This window comes from Salmo trutta, chromosome 12, assembly GCF_901001165.1.
Source record: "Salmo trutta chromosome 12, fSalTru1.1, whole genome shotgun sequence".
NCBI classification, from domain to species: domain Eukaryota; kingdom Metazoa; phylum Chordata; class Actinopteri; order Salmoniformes; family Salmonidae; genus Salmo; species Salmo trutta.
In genome coordinates, this window is record NC_042968.1 from 20446276 (window position 1) to 20469896 (window position 23621).

The following is a 23621-nucleotide window of genomic DNA, read 5'->3' on the forward strand; positions in this document are numbered from 1 at the left end:
TGCCATTTCATTTTTATTTATTTAATTATTTCCGCTCTCAACCCCTTCACACATGCACACACATACGTGCATTTGCAGTCTATTATTTAAACACCTCAGGACTCAATGGCTGAAATTGCATGTTAATTTTGAACAGCAATAACTTTCCAATCTCATATCTGTGCTGCACGCTGCCTCTGTTCCCAAGGCGAACGACGGTCCAGCATTTCTAGAACGTTTGTCTTGCTTAAATGGGTCCTGGGGAGTGTGACTTAATTAAAAGCTTAAATGATATTCCCTCCTAGTGAGCACTAGGATTAGTTTTTCCTGTGGCTACTGAGCTACACTCCACCAGCTCTCCTCTGTTCATAGAAAGTCTGTTTTCTCCTTGGTGATTTGAAGTGTTCAACAGAGACTTCAGCACATTTTGTGCGAGCTCCATTGAATTGTGACCTCCGTCTAACCATTTCAACTGTCAAAAAGACAGAAAGAGGACGTGCTCCTTTTTAAAAGGCTTTTTAGATTTAATTACGTTTTTGATTGAGTCCATTGATGTGTGGCTTTATAAAACTGTCTTACATTTTCTCTGATTCATCTTTAAAATCAAACTTTCACTCATCTAGATATTTATCCAGTGAATGTAGCCTGAACCTCCAAGGACAGTTCTTCATTTGTATTTAAAAAAAAAGAATATATATATATTTAATTTTTTTCACCTTTATTTAACCAGATAGGCAAGATGAGAACAAGTTCTCATTTACAATTCCGACCTGGCCAAGATAAAGCAAAGCAGTTTGACACATACAACAACACAGTTACACATGGAGTAAAACAAACATACAGTAGAAAAATAAGTCTATATACAATGTGAGCAAATGAGGTGAGATAAGGGAGGTAAAGGCAAAAAAAGTCCATGGTGGCAAAGTAAATACAATATAGCAAGTAAAACACTGGAATGGTAGATTTGTAGTGGAAGAAAGTGCAAAGTAGAAATAATGGGGTGCAAAGGAGCAAAATAAATAAATAAATACAGTAGGGGAAGGGGTAGTTGTTTGGGCTAAATTATAGATGGGCTATGTACAGGTGCAGTAATCTGTGAGCTGCTCTGACAGCTGGTGCTTAAAGCTAGTGAGGGAGATAAGTGTTTCCAGTTTCAGAGATGTTTGTAGTTCGTTCCAGTCATTGGCAGCAGAGAACTGGAAGGAGAGGCGGCCAAAGGAGGAATTGGCCAAACATCTCAATAGACCAGCTATTATTCTCAATACTGTTCAATTTCAGACTTGTATGGGATGTTAACGCTCGATACAGCAGTCAACTGGTCAAATCTGCTCGAGATGATATAACCTTTGTGGGAGTACAGATGGTCACATTAGTCTGTGATACGTTTCTTGGTCATGGAATATTCTAAACACGGTCTTGTATAAACTTTTAATTTACAATCCAAAATGGGTAAATAACGTTTGAGTTGTCACAAAGTCAGTATGCTCATTAAAGAAGTATTTAACACTCTGGGCCTTTTGTGAATTTCCCTTAGATTACAGCTGTCACCTCTGTACAATTTAGTGTAATCTCCCACAGTTGTTAATGGTCTTGGACTGTTTGTTCAGTGTTTGTGCGAGGCCAGCTGTTTGAGCCCTCAAAGGACCAGTCAACTTTAACCTTTGCCCTTTACTCACCCCCTAACTGTAATGCTCCTGAAAACACGATGCACTTCAACATTGGAGGACGATGTATTGGGTCAGTGTCAGTTATTTAAAACGTGTGTTGAGTCAAGTTGCCTTTATGTATCGTTTTCCCTTATCACTTGACTGGCCACAGTGTTCCAAAGCACAACACTGGTGATGTAGAAGTGTCCCATCTGCTGAGTTGTCAGGTGCTCAGCCATATTGATCTGGCTGTAATTGATTATGATAGAGTCTGAAGATAAAGGCTTCTGTTAAACCGTGGCTGGGCTTTTGCAGGGCCCCGTAATTGCATATGCACGCTGTCCCTGTGCTTATCTCCCTGCTTTCTCCCAGCACCATACAGCTCGGTCAGCTTAAAGACCTCGGCAACACGGCGAGTTATACCTCCAAGGACACTCCTCATCAACACCAGAGACCGACAGCCCCTGCAGCAGTTGTGCTACAACACTGTGAACGTTTTACACACCGATCCACTCCATAAAGTACACTGGTGCTCCTGCTGTCCTCCGCATGAACTTAAATAAACCCAGTGGGTTTGGCCACACGACATGCTAACAGATTGTGTGTGTGGTGTAGCTGACAGTGGGCTCCCACCCTCACCCTCACCCCCAAACCATTGACCACCACGAATCGGAACACTTATCTTTTACCCGCAACTATACACACAACAGTTACTAAATACTTTGGCCAGAGTTGAGTTATTATTTGGTTGCTGCGGTTATTGTCATTAAAATGGCAACATTTTATCACCCAAGTCATATCTAAACCAGTTGTTCTTGTCAGCGCTATTAAATCCATTACTGTAAGCTGTTTTCAGAACAACACAGGCAGGCAGTTTACTGTTCTGAGAGGGATACGCCCTGTCAGACAGTGCAGATAGGAATTTGGTATCTTGTCCGGAATGGGCTGGTATGTGGATAAATGAGTGTGCGGTAGAGGGCCATATATGGTTTCATAAACACACAGTTTATCTGGCAGGCGGACGGATGCAGTAGTATGGTACTGCCTGGCATCTCCAGGTGCTGCTGGAGTGAAGGAGAAGTTCTGTCAAAGTTGTAAGAAAATCAAATAAAGTTTTATTTGTCACATGCGCCGAATACAACAGGTGTAGACCTTACAGTGAAACGCTTACTTACAAGCCCTTAACCAACAATGCTTTAAGAAGTGAAGGAAAAAAACAAGTTAAGTAGAAAATAAAAGTAACAAATAATTAAACAGCAGCAGTAAAATAACAAGCGAGGCTATATACAGGGGGTACCGGTACAGAGTCAATGTGTGGGAGCACCGGTTAGTCGAGGTAATATGTACATGTAGGTAGAGTTAAAGTGACTATGCATAGATTATAAACTGAGAGTAGCAGCAGAGGGGTCTGGGGAGCCCTTTGATTAGCTGTAAGAAGAACAGAATGCATGTCCCCTCACTGTGTATGGCTCCCAAACCATTTATCTCAGGTAATACATTCATGTTTTGACTGGCATGCTCATCTAAATGGAAGTTTGCCTGTCTGGGCCATGGTGAATGGAGGGAGGAAGGTAGGTATTTATTTGTATAATCTGGTTAGATTTGGTTGTTTGTGCTAATCTGAGAGGCGTATAATCTGAAGTTTGGGGTGCTCTAATCTGGAACCAAAGACAGACCCACATTAACAACCCACTTGAGCAGACTGGAAGGAGAGCGTATGAAGGAAAGACCAGAGGATGGTGGATGAGAGAGAAATGACTCCGGAAGAGATGATTGAAAAGAGGAATCAACAAGGAGGAGGAGAAGGCGTATTATTCTGGCAGACTGAATGACAGAACAGACCCATCTGCCGTGTGTGGGCATATGGGCCCGGCTTGGCCCAGCTCGCCGGCCCATTATTAAGGGAAACTGACTGTTAGCACCAACTGCAGCGTGGCCTGGCTCTCTCTCTCTGCCCCCTCCGCCACCTCCCTTAGCCCCTGCTTTCAGAGCAGCAGCTGAGACAGGGTGTGGCTCCCAAGACATTCTCTAAACCTGGAGGAGGTGTTAATGTTCCAGCGCAGAATGTAAATAAGGTGGGAAATCATTTCTGGGAGATGTGTTTTTAACTTGTTCCTCTACTGGCAAGTATGTATTTCAAAGTTTGTTGATTTTATAATAAACTTAATCTTAAGAGGTTGTTTCTAGAAATATTGGCCGTTGGCTGACCTCTGGACTAATCAAGTGATTCTATTGCGCTTCACTTGGGAAATGAATGTAGAAAATGGAGGCTGTGAATCATTTTAGATGTGTTGAGTCAAACACATTGTTCCAGATCCATACCTGTCTTTACTCTTTCCACATGCGCAGCTCTATAGCCATTGGAGCCACTCTAATCACCAGAGGTATTCCCTTCCTGAGCTCATAACTCCTCCTGGAATAGAGAAACTTTTACTTCACTTTGTTCCCATTATGCCTGCCCCTCCAATTTGTCTCCAGACATTGGGCTTTTTGTAACGCCTAATTGTGTCTACAGTCTGAAGACGCCACACCTAATGATAAGTGCATTCCCACAAGGTAAACTTGGCAGGGCTCGAGTAGAACAAACAAACAACCCAACGAACATGCAGTTATTTCGGAGCCTGTTGCTCTGCATCCCAATGAGGCTGATGGATTAGCGCTCCGCTTCAGTAATGGGCTGAGAGGAGGAGTGCCAGAAGTCCCATTCTGCTTTCATCAGTGGCTCGCTGCTTCTCACATTTGTAATGGTGTCTGAGCCGGCTGTTTTCCACATTTTCCTTCCTTATCTAAACTTCTTTGGTGTGTAATTGCAGTAAATGGCCTGTTTCCCCCACAACCGACTAGTTAAAGTTTACTGCCCGAACGTGGATGCCAGATTAGATGGATGACAATAAGGATCTTATGTTTGGTTCACATGCTTACACAGAGCTAAAATAACCCAGGGGGCTTTTAGTTGTGGTGGAATGGGTTTGTGAGTCCATCCGTTCGTAAGTTTACGCGTCTTTCCAAGAGTGTGGTGTATTCTTGATGTATGTGTGTGTGCTCCCTCTCCAAGAGTGGAGTCCTCTGACTTCTACTGAAGGGTCAGGGGTCGTCTTTGAACTAATTGGGTTCGCCTCGCTCTGGTCATGACATTCTGGGGTCACACTGCTTTCAAATGTCAGCCTCCAGCCGTGTTCCATGCCAGCCTCCAGCCGTGTTCCATGCCAGCCTCCAGCCGTGTTCCATGCCAGCCTCCAGCCGTGTTCCATGCCAGCCTCCAGCCGTGTTCCATGCCAGCCTCCAGCCGTGTTCCATGCCAGCCTCCAGCCGTGTTCCATGCCAGCCTCCAGCCGTGTTCCATGCCAGCCAGTCCTGAGAGCAACAGAGCATCAATGCCACAGCCTCTCTACCCTTTCAACCGTCTCTGCCGTAAACCTTGCCAAGGACCGTCCACCCACACATCTTTTGAGAACCATTCATGAATTCACCTTTTGTATACAATGACCGTACATTTCTCACATCCCAACTAAAGTCAGCGGTGAGTGTTAGAGTTAGGACATTGTTATTTCAGTTTTTAAGCTCTGTAGTTAAGAAGTTGTATTGTAAAGGCCCTTCAGTGAACTCACTTCTGATGTAGCGGAGGAGATAGCTGGGGTCTTTCTGAATGGTGGATGATCTGGAAAGGGCTGTAACATTCCGCTGCGTCAGTAGCTCTGTGATGTAGGACAGTGGCGTGATAAAGGGTGTTTTGAAGGTAATCACAGACCGGCCATAGTGTACGGCAGCAGTTAGTCAGAGACTACACCTGGCAGAAACCTAAAACCCCTAATTGATTCCATGGTCATGTTTTTGAGTTGACGTTTACTTTATGGCGTGCTGCTGTGCGCTTGTCTTCCGAAACATTCCACACTCTTTCACCTGTCGCCTAGCAGCAGTGAGGTTTGGCACGAACCGTCAAGACTTCAACCACTACCCATTATCTAATTTTATCAGTGTCAAACTCTCAGGCTTAAACCATTTCTCAGACCTATTGAATTATAAGGCCGCAGCGTTGGATAATTCTTAACCGTAATTTCCAGGCTAATGAAGCACGGTAAAGCGGATGGGCAATCACTTTAGCTGAATCAATCCTAGCTGCTTTGTTTCACACGTCCCTTTTACTTGGCGTTGATGTGATTTAAGAGCTGCCTTAATGGACCCTGCGGCTCTCTGTTGAAGCCATATCTACATATCTCCCTCCACCTCCCTCAAGTCTTTGATCGAAGCCCACCCTCTCAGGCTGTTATCTAGGCTCACACACAATGGGGCCCTCAGCGCTCCAGGTCTTCTTCCCTTCTTTATTTAACTTCCTTTCTTCCCTATCTCTTCCCTCTCTCTCTCCCTATCTCTTCCCTCTCTCTCCCTATCTCTTCCCTCTCTCTCTCCCTATCTCTTCCCTATCTCTTCCCTATCTCTTCCCTATCTCTTCCCTCTCTCTCCCTATCTCTTCCCTCTCTCTTCCCTCTCTCTTCCCTCTCTCTTCCCTCTCTCTCCCTCTCTCTTCCCTCTCTCTTCCCTCTCTCTTCCCTCTCTCTTCCCTCTCTCTTCCCTCTCTCTTCCCTCTCTCTTCCCTCTCTCTTCCCTCTCTCTTCCCTCTCTCTTCCCTCTCTCTTCCCTCTCTCTTCCCTCTCTCTTCCCTATCTCTTCCCTATCTCTTCCCTATCTCTTCCCTCTCTCTTCCCTCTCTCTCCCTATCTCTTCCCTCTCTCTCCCTATCTCTTCCCTCTCTCTCCCTATCTCTTCCCTCTCTCTCCCTATCTCTTCCCTCTCTCTTCCTATCTCTTCCCTATCTCTTCCCTCTCTCTCCCTCTCTCTCCCCTCTCTCTCCCTCTCTCTCCCCTCTCTCTCCCCTCTCTCTCCCCTCTCTCTCCCCTCTCTCTCCCCTCTCTCTTCCCTCTCTCTTCCCTCTCTCTTCCCTCTCTCTCCCCTATCTCTTCCCTCTCTCTCCCTATCTCTTCCCTATCTCTTCCCTATCTCTTCCCTCTCTCTTCCCTCTCTCTTCCCTCTCTCTTCCCTCTCTCTTCCCTCTCTCTTCCCTCTCTCTTCCCTCTCCATCTCTGGACGGGACAATGGGCTCTGTGGAGCCGCTCATGCTTTTGTGATGTCAGCATTTTATTCCATTTTCAACCCGCTCTCTCATGGGTCTACATTCTGTTCTTATTCACACACACACACACACACACACACTTCCCATCTCTTTGTTGGTGTTTGTGGTGGTGGGTCGGGCTCTGGGAGGCATCTCATTGTGAATCATGTCATATGCTCTTTCTGGGTTATTGCCTCTATTTTCCGCTGGCTGTGTTCTGAGAGGGGGGATATTTGTGTTGACCTGCTTGGAGCCGGCCTGTTTTCTGGGATTTAAATGGGAGCAAGAGAGGCTGAAACCCCCCCCCCGGAGTGGAGGAATGGTGTTCTATTTCCCCTCCACTGCAGCGTCTAAACGGTACTGTACTGACACTGCCAGCCAAGACAAAACGGCAAAGTCACTATTTGGCCTGAAATACCCCAGCCTAAATGGTTAACTTGGTTATATAAGGGCCATACTGTAGCTGGGTCATGCTTGGCCTATTTATTCAGAATAGTCCTTCCTAGCCATGTCCCAGCCCTAGGCTTTGTCACAGCCAGGATGGACATATTGTACTATTTATTATTACATAGTCTGCCAAGATTCAGTCTGAAGTCATTCTCTGGTTTTCTAAAGCAGTGCCCTCATTTGGTGTAGACCTGTTATGATCCACCTACAGTACTGTGTTAATGCTGTAGACATGTTATGATCCACCTACAGTAGTGTGTTAATGCTGTAGACATGTTATGATCCACCTACAGTAGTGTGTTAATGCTGTAGACCTGTTATGATCCACCTACAGTAGTGTTAATGCTGTAGACATGTTATGATCCACCTACAGTACTGTTAATGCTGTAGACATTTTATGATCCACCTACAGTACTGTTAATGCTGTAGACATTTTATGATCCACCTACAGTAATGTGTTAATGCTGTAGACCTGTTATGATCCACCTACAGTAGTGTGTTAATGCTGTAGACATATTATGATCCACCTACAGTAATGTGTTAATGCTGTAGACATGTTATGATCCACCTACAGTAATGTGTTAATGCTGTAGACATGACACGTCTAACTGGCAGGCTTTAGTTAGCTACAGTGATTTATACACTTCCATTCTTTCTAATTAAATCATTAATTGGCCATTCAGAACCCATCAGGCTGCCATTAGGTTGAGCTCTGCTCCTTCACAAGGTCTGGGTGGGCGGTTTCTCTCTCTCACACTCACTCACTCACTCACTCACTCACTCACTCACTCACTCACACAAGCCTTTTTTCATTTTTGATTGCTGAGGGCCTCGTTTGGTCTTTCAGTGCTCCAACTTCACACTTCCTGGCTCTGTCATTCTTAGCGGGGGAGGGATTGATGCCCATCCACACCACCAACCTACCGTCTACCATCACATGCTGCTCTGTCATTAGGAAAGGTGCAGAGAGCATACGGAAGGTTGACTCATCAACACTGTGTTTTCACATATTTAGCGCAGGACTGGAGGTGTTACTGTGTGGTTATAATAATATCTGTGCCCACAATGACTGGACTTAGAGCAGAGGATTATGGGACAGACATGGCCTGTGCCCTGTTTAACCAGGTCTCTGTGTGTCAGACAAGTTCTATTAAACATACATGCACTGTACACACACTGTGTACCAAACCATCGTACTCAGTGAGGTCACGGCCAGGGCAGCAGCTGTGATCCTGCCGTTGACCTTGTTTTAACCAGGGCCCGTAGCGCTCCACTACCCTGCGTCTGGTCGTTAGTGCAGCTCTTTCTCAATTAGTGTTGTTGTAATGCTGAGCTGTAATGCTGAGCTGTAATGCAGCATTGTTAGGCCCTGCTGGAGTACACCAGGTTAGAGACTGTTCCACATCTGCCTCCCTCCCTCACTGGGTACTGTACTGTACAGGATCAGCCTGATATCATTTCTCTATGCTATTTTCCAACTGTGTGCTTTCCTTGACTTCTGTTCTGAACCAGTCCATGACTTCTGTTCTGAACCAGTCCATGACTTCTGTTCTGAACCAGTCCATGACTTCTGTTCTGAACCAGTCCATGACTTCTGTTCTGAACCAGTCCATGACTTCTGTTCTGAACCAGTCCATGACTTCTGTTCTGAACCAGTCCATGACTTCTGTTCTGAACCAGTCCATGACTTCTGTTCTGAACCAGTCCATGCACTTGCGGCAAGAAACTTCTCTACATTGCGGCACTTCCTTTTTTCAACTTTTGTTTGAGCTTTCTAGAGAAGGTGTCAATGTGGGGCATGTAGTTTCCTACTGAGCTCTGAGAGCAGCTGAAGTGTGTGGGTGTTTTGTGGTAGAGTAACTCAGACAGGGTATGTTTACTGCAGCGCTGTCACCCCCTCAGACTCTCCAGGAACTCAGCTGTAACTCATGCAAATGGCTGTATAAACCGTGCTAGAGGGATTATATATACTGTTTGATGAATACTGGTGATCAAATTCCTTGACTTAATGGAATCACAATGAGATGAATGGATTCCTATGTATATTTTCATGAATGAATTGGATGTTTCATCCTCCAAACTTTAACACACGTGTCAAACTTATTCCACGCAGTGCCGTGTGTCTGTGGGTTTTCGCTCCTCCCTTGTAATTGATTGATGAATTAAGGTCACTAATTAGTAAAGAACTCACCTGGTTGTCTAGGTCTTAATTGAAAGGAAAAACCTGAAGACACTAGGACCTCCATGGAATGAATCTACTTTAACAGGACATATTGTCTGGCTTCACACCCCCTCATGTATAATACGGGTGGATTTACATTTGTAAAGTATCTAGTGATCTATCTCTCTTCAACATCAGATTTGCAATTTTTCTGTTTACACTAGCCACACCACATTCCTGCATCTTGTGAGTGCAGCTATTAGCATACCGTAAATATCATAGTATATAAACAAACAAAACAAAAATTGCAATTCAAACTATACAGGTGCTTCTCAACTAAACTGTGTTGCACACTAGTTTTAATGCAATGATTCACAAATGTGTGGATACTTTTAAAAGCAAAAATGCTGCCTACTGGTATAAAGGTAATTCTTGCAGGTTCATGTGGTGTGGGAGAGCCGTTCTCTTTGCACTGTACCACTCAGAGGGGGCTAAGTCTCCAACACTACCCCCGGAGCAGGATTCCCCTCAGGGCTCCCCTTTAGGAAAATGTGGTGCCGAACATTTGACCGGAAACATTTGAATATACCGGACATTTGAGAAATTCTCTGGACCCATATGTAACCTGATTAAGGCGTCCACCCACAGTGCGCAGAATGACAGAAATCACATTTAGAATATGGTAATTGATATTAACGGAACATGTAAGTTGAGGATTCAACGATGTGCTGTCCTTACCGAATTCTGATGTTCACTTTGAACATGTTAGAATAACTGTCCACGTTTACTTTTCCTCAGCCAACAAGACGAGTAACAAACAGCCAAATCACTGGCATATGTCATACTATAGTAAATAAGTTTAGGCTACATATTCAATTGGTCAGCTTGTCGAGAAAGAAATAACCTATTTCAAACGGACTCTGGGACAGTTGTGGGACAGTTGTGGGACGATAGATCCCAAATTCATACAACCAGTAAGCCTAGGCTCAGTGGCGATTTTAGAATGTAGATCTTGGTGGGGACAAAAATAAAAACATGTTGGATCCATGCCAGCAAAGCCACTACACAACACTAAACAATACATTCATTGCACTATAACGGTGACAAACAGTGCCCACAAACTGTTAGGGCCTACATAACTGTCCCAACAGCAGATGGACTTAGTCAATATAACTTTGTTCAGCACTTTTGAAATGTACACCGACAGTATTCATGTACACCGAGGAACTTAACTTTCCACCTTCTCCACTGCTGTCCCGTCGATGTGGATCGGGGGTGCTCCCTTTGCTATTTCCTGAAGTCCACGATCATCTCTTTTGTTTTGTTGACATTGAGTGAGGTTATTTTCCGGACACCACATTCCGAGGGCCCTCACCACCTCTCCGTAGGCTGTCTCGTCGTTGTTGGTAATCAAGCCTACCACTGTGGTGTCGTCTGCAAACTTGATGATTGACTTGGAGGCGTGCATGGCCACGCAGTTGTGGGTGAACAGGGAGTGCAGGAGAGGGCTGAGAACGCACCTTTGTGGGGCCCCAGTGTTGAGGATCAGGTGGAGATGTTTCCTACTGTCGTGTCTTTGGCTATACCGGATTAAGTGATATGACATGCTATTCTATAAAATTATTTCTCTGTAATTAATATTAACTGATTAAGCTAATCATGTAGATGTAATTAACTAGAATAATGTTTTATAGAGCTGTTATCTTCCGAATAAACTCTTAAAGACCTGGTTAATCTTTTACCTCAATAGCAGTCAATATTTAATCGTCGCCTTATTCAGTCTCATCTGAAAGTTGTAATTTCTTGGTTATCTTCACGAACCCTGGCTAACAAGTTGAATCAGCAATACAACATTTGGTTTAATTATTTATTTACTAAATACCTAAATAATCACACAGAATTACTTCTACACAGAATGGATCATACATTGATTACAAATTATGTCATAAAGGAAAACGTCCCTAGCGGACGGAACCGATATGACAGCTGGTTACACAAAGAAAGGGGGTTGGGTTTTGAATGAAAGAGCGGGAAGACTGAGGAACAAAAAGATTTTGTCTCTATCGGGCCGTAGGCAGCTATGCTATCGTAAATACAGTATCTTAAGCATTCTAAATAACCGCCCATTTGAAAAAGGAAAATGCAATAAATATTTACTCTGAGCTACGCTTCGGTAGATTGGTCATAGATAGAAGGCTGGATTGTCCAGCATGGATCTGTTGTCCTCTGAAGAATGTCTAGTAGTGAACTGGAGCGTGGTAGAATGGATACTCTGTCCGTCCTCTCCTAGCCCACGTTTACAGCTGCTGTTACTAACGCAACGGCTAGTAGGTATCACTTCTTTAGTGAATATGAGTTCAAAGTTCATACCAAGTTGCCATACTTTAACCTCTATGGGCTAGGTGGGACGCTTACCTACTCAACAGCCAGTGGAATCCCGTGGCGCGATATTCAAATACCTTAGAAATGCTATTACTTCAATTTTTCAAACATATGACTATTTTACACCATTTTAAAGACAAGACTCTCGTTAATCTAACCACACTGTCCGATTTCAAAAAGGCTTTACAACGAAAGCAAAACATTAGATTATTTCTGGCTGGGTACTCTGCTGACATAATCTGACACCCATTTTTCAAGCTAGCATATAATGTCACAAAAAACAAACCACAGCTAAATGCAGCACTAACCTTTGATGATCTTCATCAGATGACACCCCTAGGACATTATGTTATACAATACATGCATGTTTTGTTCAATCAAGTTCATATTTATATCAAAAACCAGCTTTTTACATTAGCATATGACTAGCATGTGACTAGCATTCCCACCGAACACTTCCGGTGAATTTACTAAATTACTCACGATAAACGTTCACAAAAAACATAATTATTTTAAAAATTATGAATACAGAACTCCTTTATGCAATCGCGGTGTCCGATTTTTTTATTTTTATTTTTTTTTATTTTTACTTTTTTTTTAAATAGCTTTTTGGTGAAAGCACATTTTGCAATATTCTGAGTAGATAGCCCGGCCATCACAGGCTAGCTATTTTGACACCCACCAAGTTTGGTACTCACCAAACTCAGATTTACTATCAGATCAGATCAAAATGTTTAGCTTAATGTTAATAACCTATTATAAGCACAGCAATGCGCACAAGGCAGTAGGCTGCGCAATAATGTTTGTTCCATAATGCAATTAGTGGGAAAACACCATTGTCAAAAGGGCACTGAACAAGCAAGCAGTTTCATGTGAAAATATCCATTAGAAATGTACAGTGAGGTGACCTAATAGGGGCCACTTTGAAGCAAGGTAAGACATGCCTCGTGTATTAAAACATTTCAGGTTTCAAACGATTAAGTATATGTTTTCTAAATGCATACTGCCTCCAGCCTATTGCAAAGTGGTGTGTGGCACGTCGATGAAGCCTGCCTTCCGTTGCAGTTTGAAGCCACGTTCAAGACAACTTGAAAAAAAAACAAGCTCCGACTGGGGAATTTTTTTTTTTTATTCTAACGGTCATCCAACTCGGAATTCGAAGATCCCTGAAATCATGATTTGACCTCCTTCTCAGTTGTCTTGAAAGCACAAGACCTCAGCAGCAATTTAATTCCACTCAATTATGCAAAGTAACCTATAGACCAATTTTTAAGCATGACCAGTCTAATGTATTTACATGAACTGGTATTTCCATCAATGAATAGGCTGAAAAGCATTATTTTACATGGATTTTTTTCTCCTACCTGCGGCAATTTTATTTATTGGCGTTTCTATTTTTTGATAGGGCGAAAGCCAGCTATTACAGGGTAATGAAAAACTTGTCCCGGAGGTAGTGTGAGAGACATCCCTTAAAGAGATTGTCTTGACAATTTTTAACTACACAAGTAGCTCTCCTGGACCTAGTTTGTGTCATAGAAGTAGTGTAAAGAGGCCTCTTGCAAATGGAATACCTTATCTCCCTAACATCTCCCTAAGTGATGCTGGGATTAATGACTGTGTTTGTGTGTGTCTGCAAGTATTGGGTGATAGGATTAATAATCCTATGTGTATGTCTCTGTCTGCAGGTATTTGGTGACATCTATCACTTCCGGCACCGTTCTGTGGAGAAGAGGTCTCTGTCGGATCACCGAGGGGGACACGTCCGTCTACAAAAAGAGCCTCAGGTAAGACACCTTGGGAGGAGGTGTGAGTGTGTGTAGATGATGTTGGGTGAGTGTATCAAAGCGGATGAGGAGGTTGTGAGTCTGCAGCAAGAGAGGGTGGAGGGATGTGAGTGTAGGGGAGGATGGGTTATATCAATAACATGACTTCACCAGCCTGCAACAGAGGGTGGGGGTTGGATTGGGCTTGTTGAAAGAGGATTCATTAATCTAGTCATACTGTAATGCACCTCCCATTAACAACACAGGCAGTGTGAGAGAGGTGAGAGGTGATGGAGGGCAGTATGTGAAAGAGGTTGAGAGTCACTGTACTGTAGCTAGGTTGGATTTGTTAACTTACATTCCATAACATGACTGGAGGAGCCGTTGGTACTACATCACCACCTGTGGAGCGGTCATTAGGAAGGCAGCGGGGGTGAGGGTCGACGCAGAGGGGACCGCGGTGAGCTAACAACCGCAGGGCAGAGTGCCAGAGACCTGAGCTCTCATTTATCACCCGCTTTTAATGGATGTCTCTGACACCCTACATCTGCCTGGTCTGTTTCCTTTCCCTGCTTTACGTTAGGGCTGGGAGATGAGAACATGCTAAACATGTTACTCACATACACACACGTATACAGTGCTTGGCTATACTGTGGTGTCTAATGAGCTCATTCTCAAACCACCTCTGAATAGATTAGGTTTAGATTACATTTCTAATGCCTGTCATGTCTGATTTCTCTTCCACTCCTATTGTGTGTATGTATTGTGTACTGTGGCTGTTTGAGTGATGGGGCCCTGTTTAAAAGGTCTGGGATTTAAGTGTCGCTGGGGCTGTGTGTAGTTCACTCCTCTGTGGTCTCCTGGTCTCGTGTTTCCCTCTGTAGCTCTTTGTGCTCTGGCTGTGTTTCCATGGCTGTGAAAGGCGAGCGTTTGAACTGCGGCACAATGAATGTCCTGCCATCTGCAGCAGCCGCTCAGAACCGCTCCGCTGTTTGTCACTCAGCGCAGCTCAGGTCCAGATGGGAAGATCAGAGAGAGAGGGCTTGTAATGCAAACTCAGACTCATGTCCAGGAAAAGCTAACATGCACGTGCAGATATGCACACAGTCACACTCACCGCTAGTTCCTCCCCTGACTAACTAATGTTGGTGCTGCTGTGGGCTTGTTCTGCTAATGGGGGCGGCTGGCAGTTCACATGCTGTACAAAACACAGCTTTAAAGGTATGCAGGACCTGCTGATTCAGAGGTACCCTTCCTCTCCCATGTACAAAGAACAGAGATGTGTGTGTGATTGAGTATGCGTTCTTATGGGGGTGACTTGGTGTGAATGAACAAGACCGGTGGGACTGACATCCCCTGGGAACCCACAATTGAAAATCCCCTGTAACTATGGAGTGTCATGGGAAGTCCATTGTGTTTTAAGGGAAGGACTAAGTGCTACTGCAGTCTGCCAGTGGACACCTCCCCTACCCAGCCCTGTTCCTGCCGACTGCAGAGAACCCATGTTTTGGTTTTCCAGCGTTATGGGAGGTCATTCAGCCAGCGAACTGTGTGGCCAAGTCTCGCTGCTGTTTTGTCTTGAGCAGGCGTACAGGCTACACAACGCTTTTCCCACTATCTCCTCTTACCCTTAGCAGCACAGCACCAAAACAACACTGCTCCCGCCCCAACCCCACTCCTCCCCTCACCACTCAACTGACGGGATTTCCTCTCTCGCCGCCGCTCCATTTCCTGTTGTTGAATTCCTTTTCTCCCAGAGCACCTCCAGAGAAAGGGGAGCCTCCTCTGCTCAGGTCACCCCTGTGGCCCACAGCAGTCACACTGGGGAGATGGATCCCAAACAAAAGCAGCAATAAACCCTGCTCAAAGACCCTCACATTACTGTGGACTAAACGGCCAGGGACTCTGCCAAAACTCAGTCTGGCTGACAGACCCCACTGATCGGGGAGCTAATGCCTGGGCTTGGCCCGGCTGCTCATTCACATCTAATGGTGATGCATTGCTCTAATATTGTGCTGCTGTTGTAAGACTATTGCTGTAGTGAAATTGTGTTAGTTAAGCCTAAATGATATACCCATAGAAATGCCATCAATCCAACCATCAGTATTACAAGTTATTCCTGGTCAGGGAAAACCCCTGGACCTAATCATTTTACAATCCATACAGCTACCTTTACTACAGCAATGTAACACTACAGCCATGCTCTGCCATGGTAATAGTACTCTAGCTGTGGTTGTTGCTTTGGTGTGGGCCAAAGGTTGTATTTTGTTTGGTTGTGTTCATGTTTGTATATGGAGGGGAAGAGAGCAGGAAGGAAGGCACAGAGACCTGTGTGCTCAGTATCTGCTGGACAGCAGCGTTTAACCAAGCAGCCGGGGTCCTGTATGTGAATGGTCTGGAGCGAGGAGAAAAGCCGTCTCAGATAGCTGGCATCCGGACCCATTTATAATGGAGATCTTATCTGTTAACTGCTAGCTGGTTCCCTCTGTTCTGTTCCACCTCACTCGGTCTGTTTAACAATTCCCGGAGACTCCCTCTCTGGCTTGCTCCGATTTTTCCCTTTTCAAACATTTGCTTAATTATCTCTGTTTGCGATAGGGAAACTTTGGCAAAGGCCTTTAAGCGTAATGAACATTGGAAACGTCTGTCTGTCTTGACTGAGGATCGGATGGTAATCTGTGGTAAACTAAAAACTAAGAGACAAAGTTAACTTCTCTTGTCTTATTGTGTTGATTTTAAATCCATCCATTCAAAATGTTTATTCACTCCCTGTCTCATATGAAAAACACAAGCCTCATTAATGCTGTCTTCTGAGGGTGATCCGTTAGGCTAATTTGAAAAGAGCAGTGCTATGGAAAGGATTGGTTGCGCCATGTGAGTTTTAGCCTTCCCATCCTCAAATCAAATGTTATTGGTCACATAGACATAGTTAGCAGATGTTAATGCGAGTGTAGCGAAATGCTTGTGCATTCTCTATGCAGTCAGGCGCTACTGATAACCCTGTGCATCTTAAGAGAGGGGATTTAGCTACTCTGGGATGCTCTCTTTCATGACTGACCTGTTTTAATCAATAACCTCAGAGATACTGACCCCCCCCCCCCCCCCCGCTGCCGCTGTCTGAGTTTAGCAGACGGTTCATTAACAGTCTAGAACCTCCATTTCTAATCTCATCTCCCCTGGTTGAACTGGATGGAGGTTTTCCATCTGGAGCATCAAGGTAACAAACTATCAACAGTTATTTCTGGTGGTACTGTGGTTGGCAGAGTTCATGAAAGCAGTGACAGGCTCCATTGGTCAAATGCAGACTGTAAACAGTGTTGTCCTGAGTTAACATTTAGACTGTTGATTTCATGGAAAGTAAGTTTCTCTCTAATGTGCTTTGTGTGTTCTCAGTACACACACCACATGGTGAGCCCAGTACCAGCAGCTAATCTGCCTGCCTGACTGAGTGTGCTAGAGTTGTGATTAAGAGGTCTTGTAGCAGGCCTTGTTAATGCCTTGTTTGCAGGAGAACGAGCCCAGACTGTGGCATGGCACAATTACAGGGGTCCTCTCCCTCCCTCTTTTGGCCCTCTCACTCTCCGCATGGCTGACCTAGCCTCATTCTGTGGCCGCCAGTAAATCGCGGAGTAAGAGACTTAACAGTCAGGGGAAAACCATGTTGCTTCTGGCCATGCAATATCACTGTTTCCTTTTTGAACGTTATTTTTGATGTCGCCTCAGTCGTCATTATTCTGTGGGGAGTTGGTGAGTGGAAAGCTGATGACTGGTCTGTGGGGAGCTGGTGAGTGGAAAGCTGATGACTGGTCTGTGGGGAGCTGGTGAGTGGAAAGCTGATGACTGGTCTGTGGAGGCTGGTGAGTGGAAAGCTGATGACTGGTCTGTGGGGAGCTGGTGAGTGGAAAGCTGATGACTGGTCTGTGGAGGCTGGTGAGTGGAAAGCTGATGACTGGTCTGTGGAGGCTGGTGAGTGGAAAGCTGATGACTGGTCTGTGGGGAGCTGGTGAGTGGAAAGCTGATGACTGGTCTGTGGGGAGCTGGTGAGTGGAAAGCTGATGACTGGTCTGTGGAGGCTGGTGAGTGGAAAGCTGATGACTGGTCTGTGGGGAGCTGGTGAGTGGAAAGCTGATGACTGGTCTGTGGGGAGCTGGTGAGTGGAAAGCAACACTATCTACTCTGTTCCATGACTGCAGCCTGGATTAGAGACCAATGGAAACTGTTGCTTCCTGACAGGAAGCCACATGGACTCATGGGTAATGGAGTGAAGTCGGATGGAACATCTCAGTAGTCTAACGTAGCTTCCTCATCTCCTTTCCATTACCTGCACTGACATTAAACTCGGACAGCAAATTCCTGGTAGGCATCCTGTCATTTGGCTTTCACCTACTTTAGTGTCAGTGCAGAGACATGGAGGAGAAGCCTCTTGTATTGTGATGCCCCCATAGACTGACCTGGGAGAGTGGTTCAGCCTCCCTAAACCTCTTCTCCTATCCATGCCCCACTATTTCATCTGATATCCTCTGCTGTAGGACACAGACAAATCCCCCATGTTATCTCTGTTTTCATATTGCTGCTGTCAGTACAGTAGCGCCCCACCCCCAGTCCCCCATTCTTCTTAATGTGTTGACCTTGTGAAGGGGCCACCCACTGTGGAAGCATCTGCTCCAGTGTGATTCTGTACAACTGCCAACCAGCAAGGGCCTTTCAACACTGATTCATGTAAACACATCTGATTTCTCCCCCCAATTTTTTTTTTTTACTTCTGTACACCAATTATTGGTTGGAGGGCAGCGCATAAAGGTGCGTGTTGTGTCGGTAGTAACCTTGGTGTTATTGACACTCTTGTGGTTTGAGTTGTTGGCAGAGAGGGGGCTACTGTGGTTCCTGGTTGACCTTCATGCCTGCCTCTCTGTCCTTGCAGCAGTCTCGTCTCCCTGCTGCAGCTTCTCTTCCACACCCTTCTCTCCACTTCCCCCTCTGCCTGCGTCCCTTTCAGCCGCTCCACTGTACGGGGAGACAGCAGCCCGTAGAGGGGGGGTGACGCAGGGTTGTCGTTGTGTGCAATCTGCCTCTGTCCACACTTTCTGCCGCTCGCCGGATGAAACTCCCAGAGAAGAATAGCTCAAATCAAATCACATTTTATTGGTCGTTTACAGTTTCTAGCTCCAACAGCACAGTAATACCTGGAAAAAATAATAAATAAAACACAATGAACACATAATCCAGAAAAATCCCTCCCTGCTTACTGTTATTACCAGGGCTTTGTGTGGGGAGGCAGAGCACAGCGAGGAGGGAGACTGAGGACAAAGACTGGGTGTCGTAGTGTGTGTGTGTATATCCGCCTTTCTATGTTGTGTTTTTTTGGTTTGTGTGTCTGTCTGCGTTAATGTGATTTTGTGTGTGTGTGTGTGTGTGTGGCCCCCTATCTGACCTCATCTAGCAGTTGTAATTAGTCTCAGCCTAGGCCGTCGTTAGGCTCGGTCTCTAATGAGGGGCTCCTGAAACGCATGTTAGAACTGCTGTTGCCTTTATCGCTCTCTGCTGTCATCCTGCTCTGCTTGCTGAAACTAGATTTCTCTTTCATTCGGGGGAAACGGTGACCCTCATGTTCCCTCCTGCTCATCGTTATTCCTTATACCCTGTACTAATGGTCTTCCTCTGGTATATTGAGTGCCGTATTAGCACGGTTTCTTCAGTAATGGCCCTCCTCTGGTTGAAATCCCTGTTACTAGTGGAGTAGTGGCATTCCCATCCGCATATTAGCATGGTGAGCGAGTCTACTTAAAGATGGAATCCGCAGTAGGGGAAACGGCGTCTCTGTCTGCCCCACGGCTTTTGTTATTGTTTTTGTTTTGATGACGAAGTGGATGTGAGGAGTGTCGCCCAATGTGGTCAAAAAATTGCAGTACACATTGCTGCTTCTCACTAGTACAATGTCTAATGAAGAAAAAAATAACAGTTTGCAATAACTTGTTGTAGTTTTGCGAACGAATGTGGTCGTTTCACCATTAAGGATTCCGGCTTTAATGGAGTACCCAAGCTGAATGTAATCACGTCTCTCTGTTTGATGCCATGACTGATGCCTCTCTGTCTCTGTGTGTGTGTGTGTGTGTGTGTGTGTGTGTGTTCCTCAGGTGACATGGGCAGAACAGCAGGTGGTGAAGAGTAGGAAGAAGAGGGACATCTACACAGAGCCCTCAGACCCCAAGTTTACCCAGCAGTGGTACCTGGTGAGTAGACCAAGTCTGGCTGACGTTTAACAGTCTTTAACGCTTTATTATCTCTCAATAGGAAAAATATGAGGAAGAATGTGTCTCAAATGCGTAGGGAGAGAAATCAATACCCACTCTCAGCGCTTCATTGCTGTCATAAATAAGGCACAATGGCTTCCTCAGTGTATGGACTGAAATTTCAGAAACAACCTCTCGGACAACTTCAGACTACTGCCCATCACTGAAGACACGGTGTTGTCAGGAGACACAGTTCAAACCTCTTCTCAGTTGATCAGTAATTCCTCCTGCTGTATAGAGCCAGTCTCTTTATTAAAAGGGAAATGACACAAGAGCCCATACAGTGGCACAGCAGGGCCCAGCGCTCTGTTTGATCGGTCTGCCCGTTCTCAATAACTCAGTGGATAGTTCCCTGTTGGCTGAGTAAAAAAATAAACTTTACTCTATTCAGTAGACTGTATTAATACATGGCGGCCCTTTGTCTGAAGGAGTGGATGCGATTAAGCGTCTTGGTTGATGCAGAATGGACTGCTTAATGACCATGGTCTTTTAGAGTCCATTATCAGAACGACATACACATTTGAGTTTCCAGTCTTAAATTGAATTCATCTATTTATTTTATTCCTCAGACAATGGCACAGTCCCCGAACGAGGCAGTGAATACAAATAAAGGACTGAAATTAAACCAGTCTCAGTTATTGACTGTATGCATCATCTTAAATGCAAAGTGACGCACTTTGACTTAGAGAAGGTTACACAGTCTGATCCAGTGGTCCGTGAACGAAACGGTGAGATAAACAAGTTGTGATTTCTCTTCACTTTGCTCCACCTTTAATTAGTCTCGAAGAAGGTTCAAGGCAATATAAAAGAGTTGATTGTAATTCTCAACAAACAAACATTCCTCGCTTATTCTACAACACGCTCACGCTGGAGCGGAAGCAAATCCAATTTCGCCCCATGTCCCCGAGCTGTTGTTGGGGGGGGGCTGACTTCACCAGTGTGACTAGCTACATTTAATTCCCCTTCGGAGTTCACAGCTCTGTCGCACACAGCTCTGTCGCACACAGCTCGCTAGCGAACTCTCCAGGCACACTGATTTGACTTAAGCAGTTTACTATCACGCTACAGAGGGAGGCAGGGAACCCGGGGCCCTGCGATGGAGAAGTATGGAGAGGTACAGCTGGTGCTGCTTGTGGTTAGTGGGTTTAGTAAGGCTACTGTGGAGTGAGGTATGAGGAGTAGAGAGTATGCAATGAGATGTGAGGGTGTAAGGAGTGTAAAAAGCTTATTTAGTTTTAGTGGGAGCATGTAGCTGTAGCAAAGGTATACTGTTGTGGTGTTTATAAGGGTGTAGGTGTAGTGTGCATGTAACAAGGGTGCAGTCAGGCAAAGCAGTGTTCTAGATGGGGTGCTGCTGTATGAGCGTCTGGGAGCCGAGTCTGGGAGCCGAGTCTGGGAGCCGAGTCTGGGAGCCGAGTCTGGGCCCAGGTGGTTCTCGGTGGCAGATAGTATCTATGTAGTCAGTTTACACTGTGTCTCTATGATAAAGACATGGATAGACTCTGCTGCTACTTCCTCTGCTTACTGTTATGTATGACCTCAGCTCATATCACTGGTCTGTCCCTCATGGATAAAAAAATGCTCAAGGCACAGTGTGAGATTTCGAAGGCAGGAAAGTTTGTTCATGTGCCAATATTTAATGCAGTAAGAATGGTCAATTTAGGTATAGGAAAAATACAGAAATACCAATGTCCAAGACCATTACAAGAACCTGGAGAATTTTCAGGGTAATTTCCAGAGCAGGATTTGAGCAGGATTTTCTGAGTGAGATGACACTGAGGGGGTTTGGTATCTGACACTGGGGGTTTGGTATCTGACACTGAGGGGGTTTGGTATCTGACACTGAGGGGGTTTGGTATCTGACACTGAGGGGGTTTGGTATCTGACACTGAGGGGGTTTGGTATCTGACACTGAGGGGGTTTGGTATCTGACACTGAGGGGGTTTGGTATCTGACACTGAGGGGGTTTGGTATCTGACACTGAAGGCCTTGGATGAGAGGAAAATAGTAGGACAGTTTTCAGACAAATTACATTAAATTGCGGCAGCATTCTAGAGAAATGGCTGTGAACTGCAAGGCATCAAACATGGTATTTGACCAAAGGTCAAGTATGATGTGGAGAGAATACCAAAAGGCTTGTGTAGAAGTCTCTGTACCATTACCCTGCTAGCTGGTTGTCCACTAACAGAGACCCTCGGGGTGGCTCTGATGAGAGATGTATGCTGGGTCTGGTCTGGGACTGATGCTACATGCTGAGTGACGAGTCTGTCTGCCTGTCTGTCTGTCTGTCTGTCTTTGTCTGCCTAGCACCACAGGATGTTGTAAGCCTGTCTAGTGCCACAGGATGCCGTCTGCCTCCCGTGGGGATTTAGTCATATTCTGTTATGATTGATGTCTAATGCAGTCTGACACATTTCTCATGGGACACACCACCCAAACACTCATCTATATATTTCTGTTTGGAGACGATCGCGGTATATTTTTTTCATTTCATATAAACAATTATAAACTGGGTGGTTCGAGCCCTGAATGATTGGCTAACAGCCGTGGTATCAAAACATGTATTTTTACTGCTGTAATTACGTTGGTAACAAGTTTATAATAGCAATAAGCTACCTCAGAGATTTGTGATATATTGCTTAATTTGATGATGCAAAGATATGTTTGATCATTTTTGTCATCTAACATGTGTGTCTTGTAATGGATCTTTAGACTCCATTGACTGTTCTTGGTGTTTTCTACTCCACAGTACAATGCTAATCATCGTGACCTGAATGCTAAAGGTGCATGGGAGCTGGGCTACACTGGGAAGGGAGTGGTGGTGTCCATCCTGGACGATGGTATAGAGAAGAACCACCCAGACCTTATATCAAACTATGTGAGTATCACCGTCATATTACTCCTGGCTTCAAGGCTGGGGCTGCTGCATCTCAATAGTTTAAGGTGGCTTCCTTTCCATGATCCATGTTGATGAGGAGAGGAGGCCATTTTGGACTATTGGTATTCACCCCTAGACTTTTACTCCTCTTATCATAGATGAGTGATTCTGATTGTCTCTGTCTGCCTGTAGGACCCAGACGCCAGCTATGATGTGAACGACGGAGATCCAGACCCTCAGCCACGATACACACAACTCAACGACAACCGGTAAGACCCTGATTTAAAAAAGACACTGTTTCAGTGACAGCAGAATTTGATCTCCCCGTGCCTAACTTGATTCTTTATACAGATCTACCATTGACGTCAATGCATGATTTAACATGGAAATACGAGTCACGTCGTGTGCCCATGCCACATTATGATTCAGTTCTGAGAGAAGAGATGTGTAGGATGGTTCTTATATTAGGCAATACGTAACGCAACACACGGGAAACGTCATGCCTCGACATGAATAGGTTGTTTCATTGTGGTGTCCTCCATAAAAATACTGTCATTTCTCATGCAGTCAGCTGGGTGTGTGGTTCTATTGGAGAGAGGAAGGGAGCTGGAATAGCTGGGGGGTAATGGAGTGAGTTATGGGCACCGTCACTCTGGCTTGGGTCCAGGTCTGTCAGCTGTTAGAGCAGAGCTTCTCTGAGTGAAAAGAGAAAGGGAAATGCACTTAATGAATGTGTTGAATGTGACAGTTGAGATATTTTAATAAGCCGGGAGACAGATTGAAGTAGTAGACTCTTAGAGGGCCGGAGAACATCTCAATGGGTTTTGGGTCTTCCCCCCAATTGAGAGCAGACGCATGTGCTTTAGAGTCTTAAATCACCCAGCTGCTACCAGGGCATTTCTGTGGCCTAGTTAAGTGGAGTAAATCTCCTGGGATTAAGTGAATTTGAAGAAAGCAGCTTTACTGCA

General features: G+C 45.0%; 1 protein-coding gene across 2 annotated transcripts in view; it reads left to right on the forward strand.

Annotated features, from left to right (window-relative positions):
• Positions 1-23621, forward strand: part of LOC115203143 (furin-1) — a 95144-nt gene that overhangs the window by 34935 nt on the left and 36588 nt on the right. For both annotated transcript variants that reach the window (XM_029767551.1, XM_029767550.1), the window contains exons 3-6: positions 13408-13506; positions 19620-19715; positions 22525-22653; positions 22846-22922. In XM_029767551.1, the coding sequence (XP_029623411.1) occupies positions 13408-13506; positions 19620-19715; positions 22525-22653; positions 22846-22922 (401 nt within the window). The remainder of the gene's footprint in view (positions 1-13407; positions 13507-19619; positions 19716-22524; positions 22654-22845; positions 22923-23621) is intronic.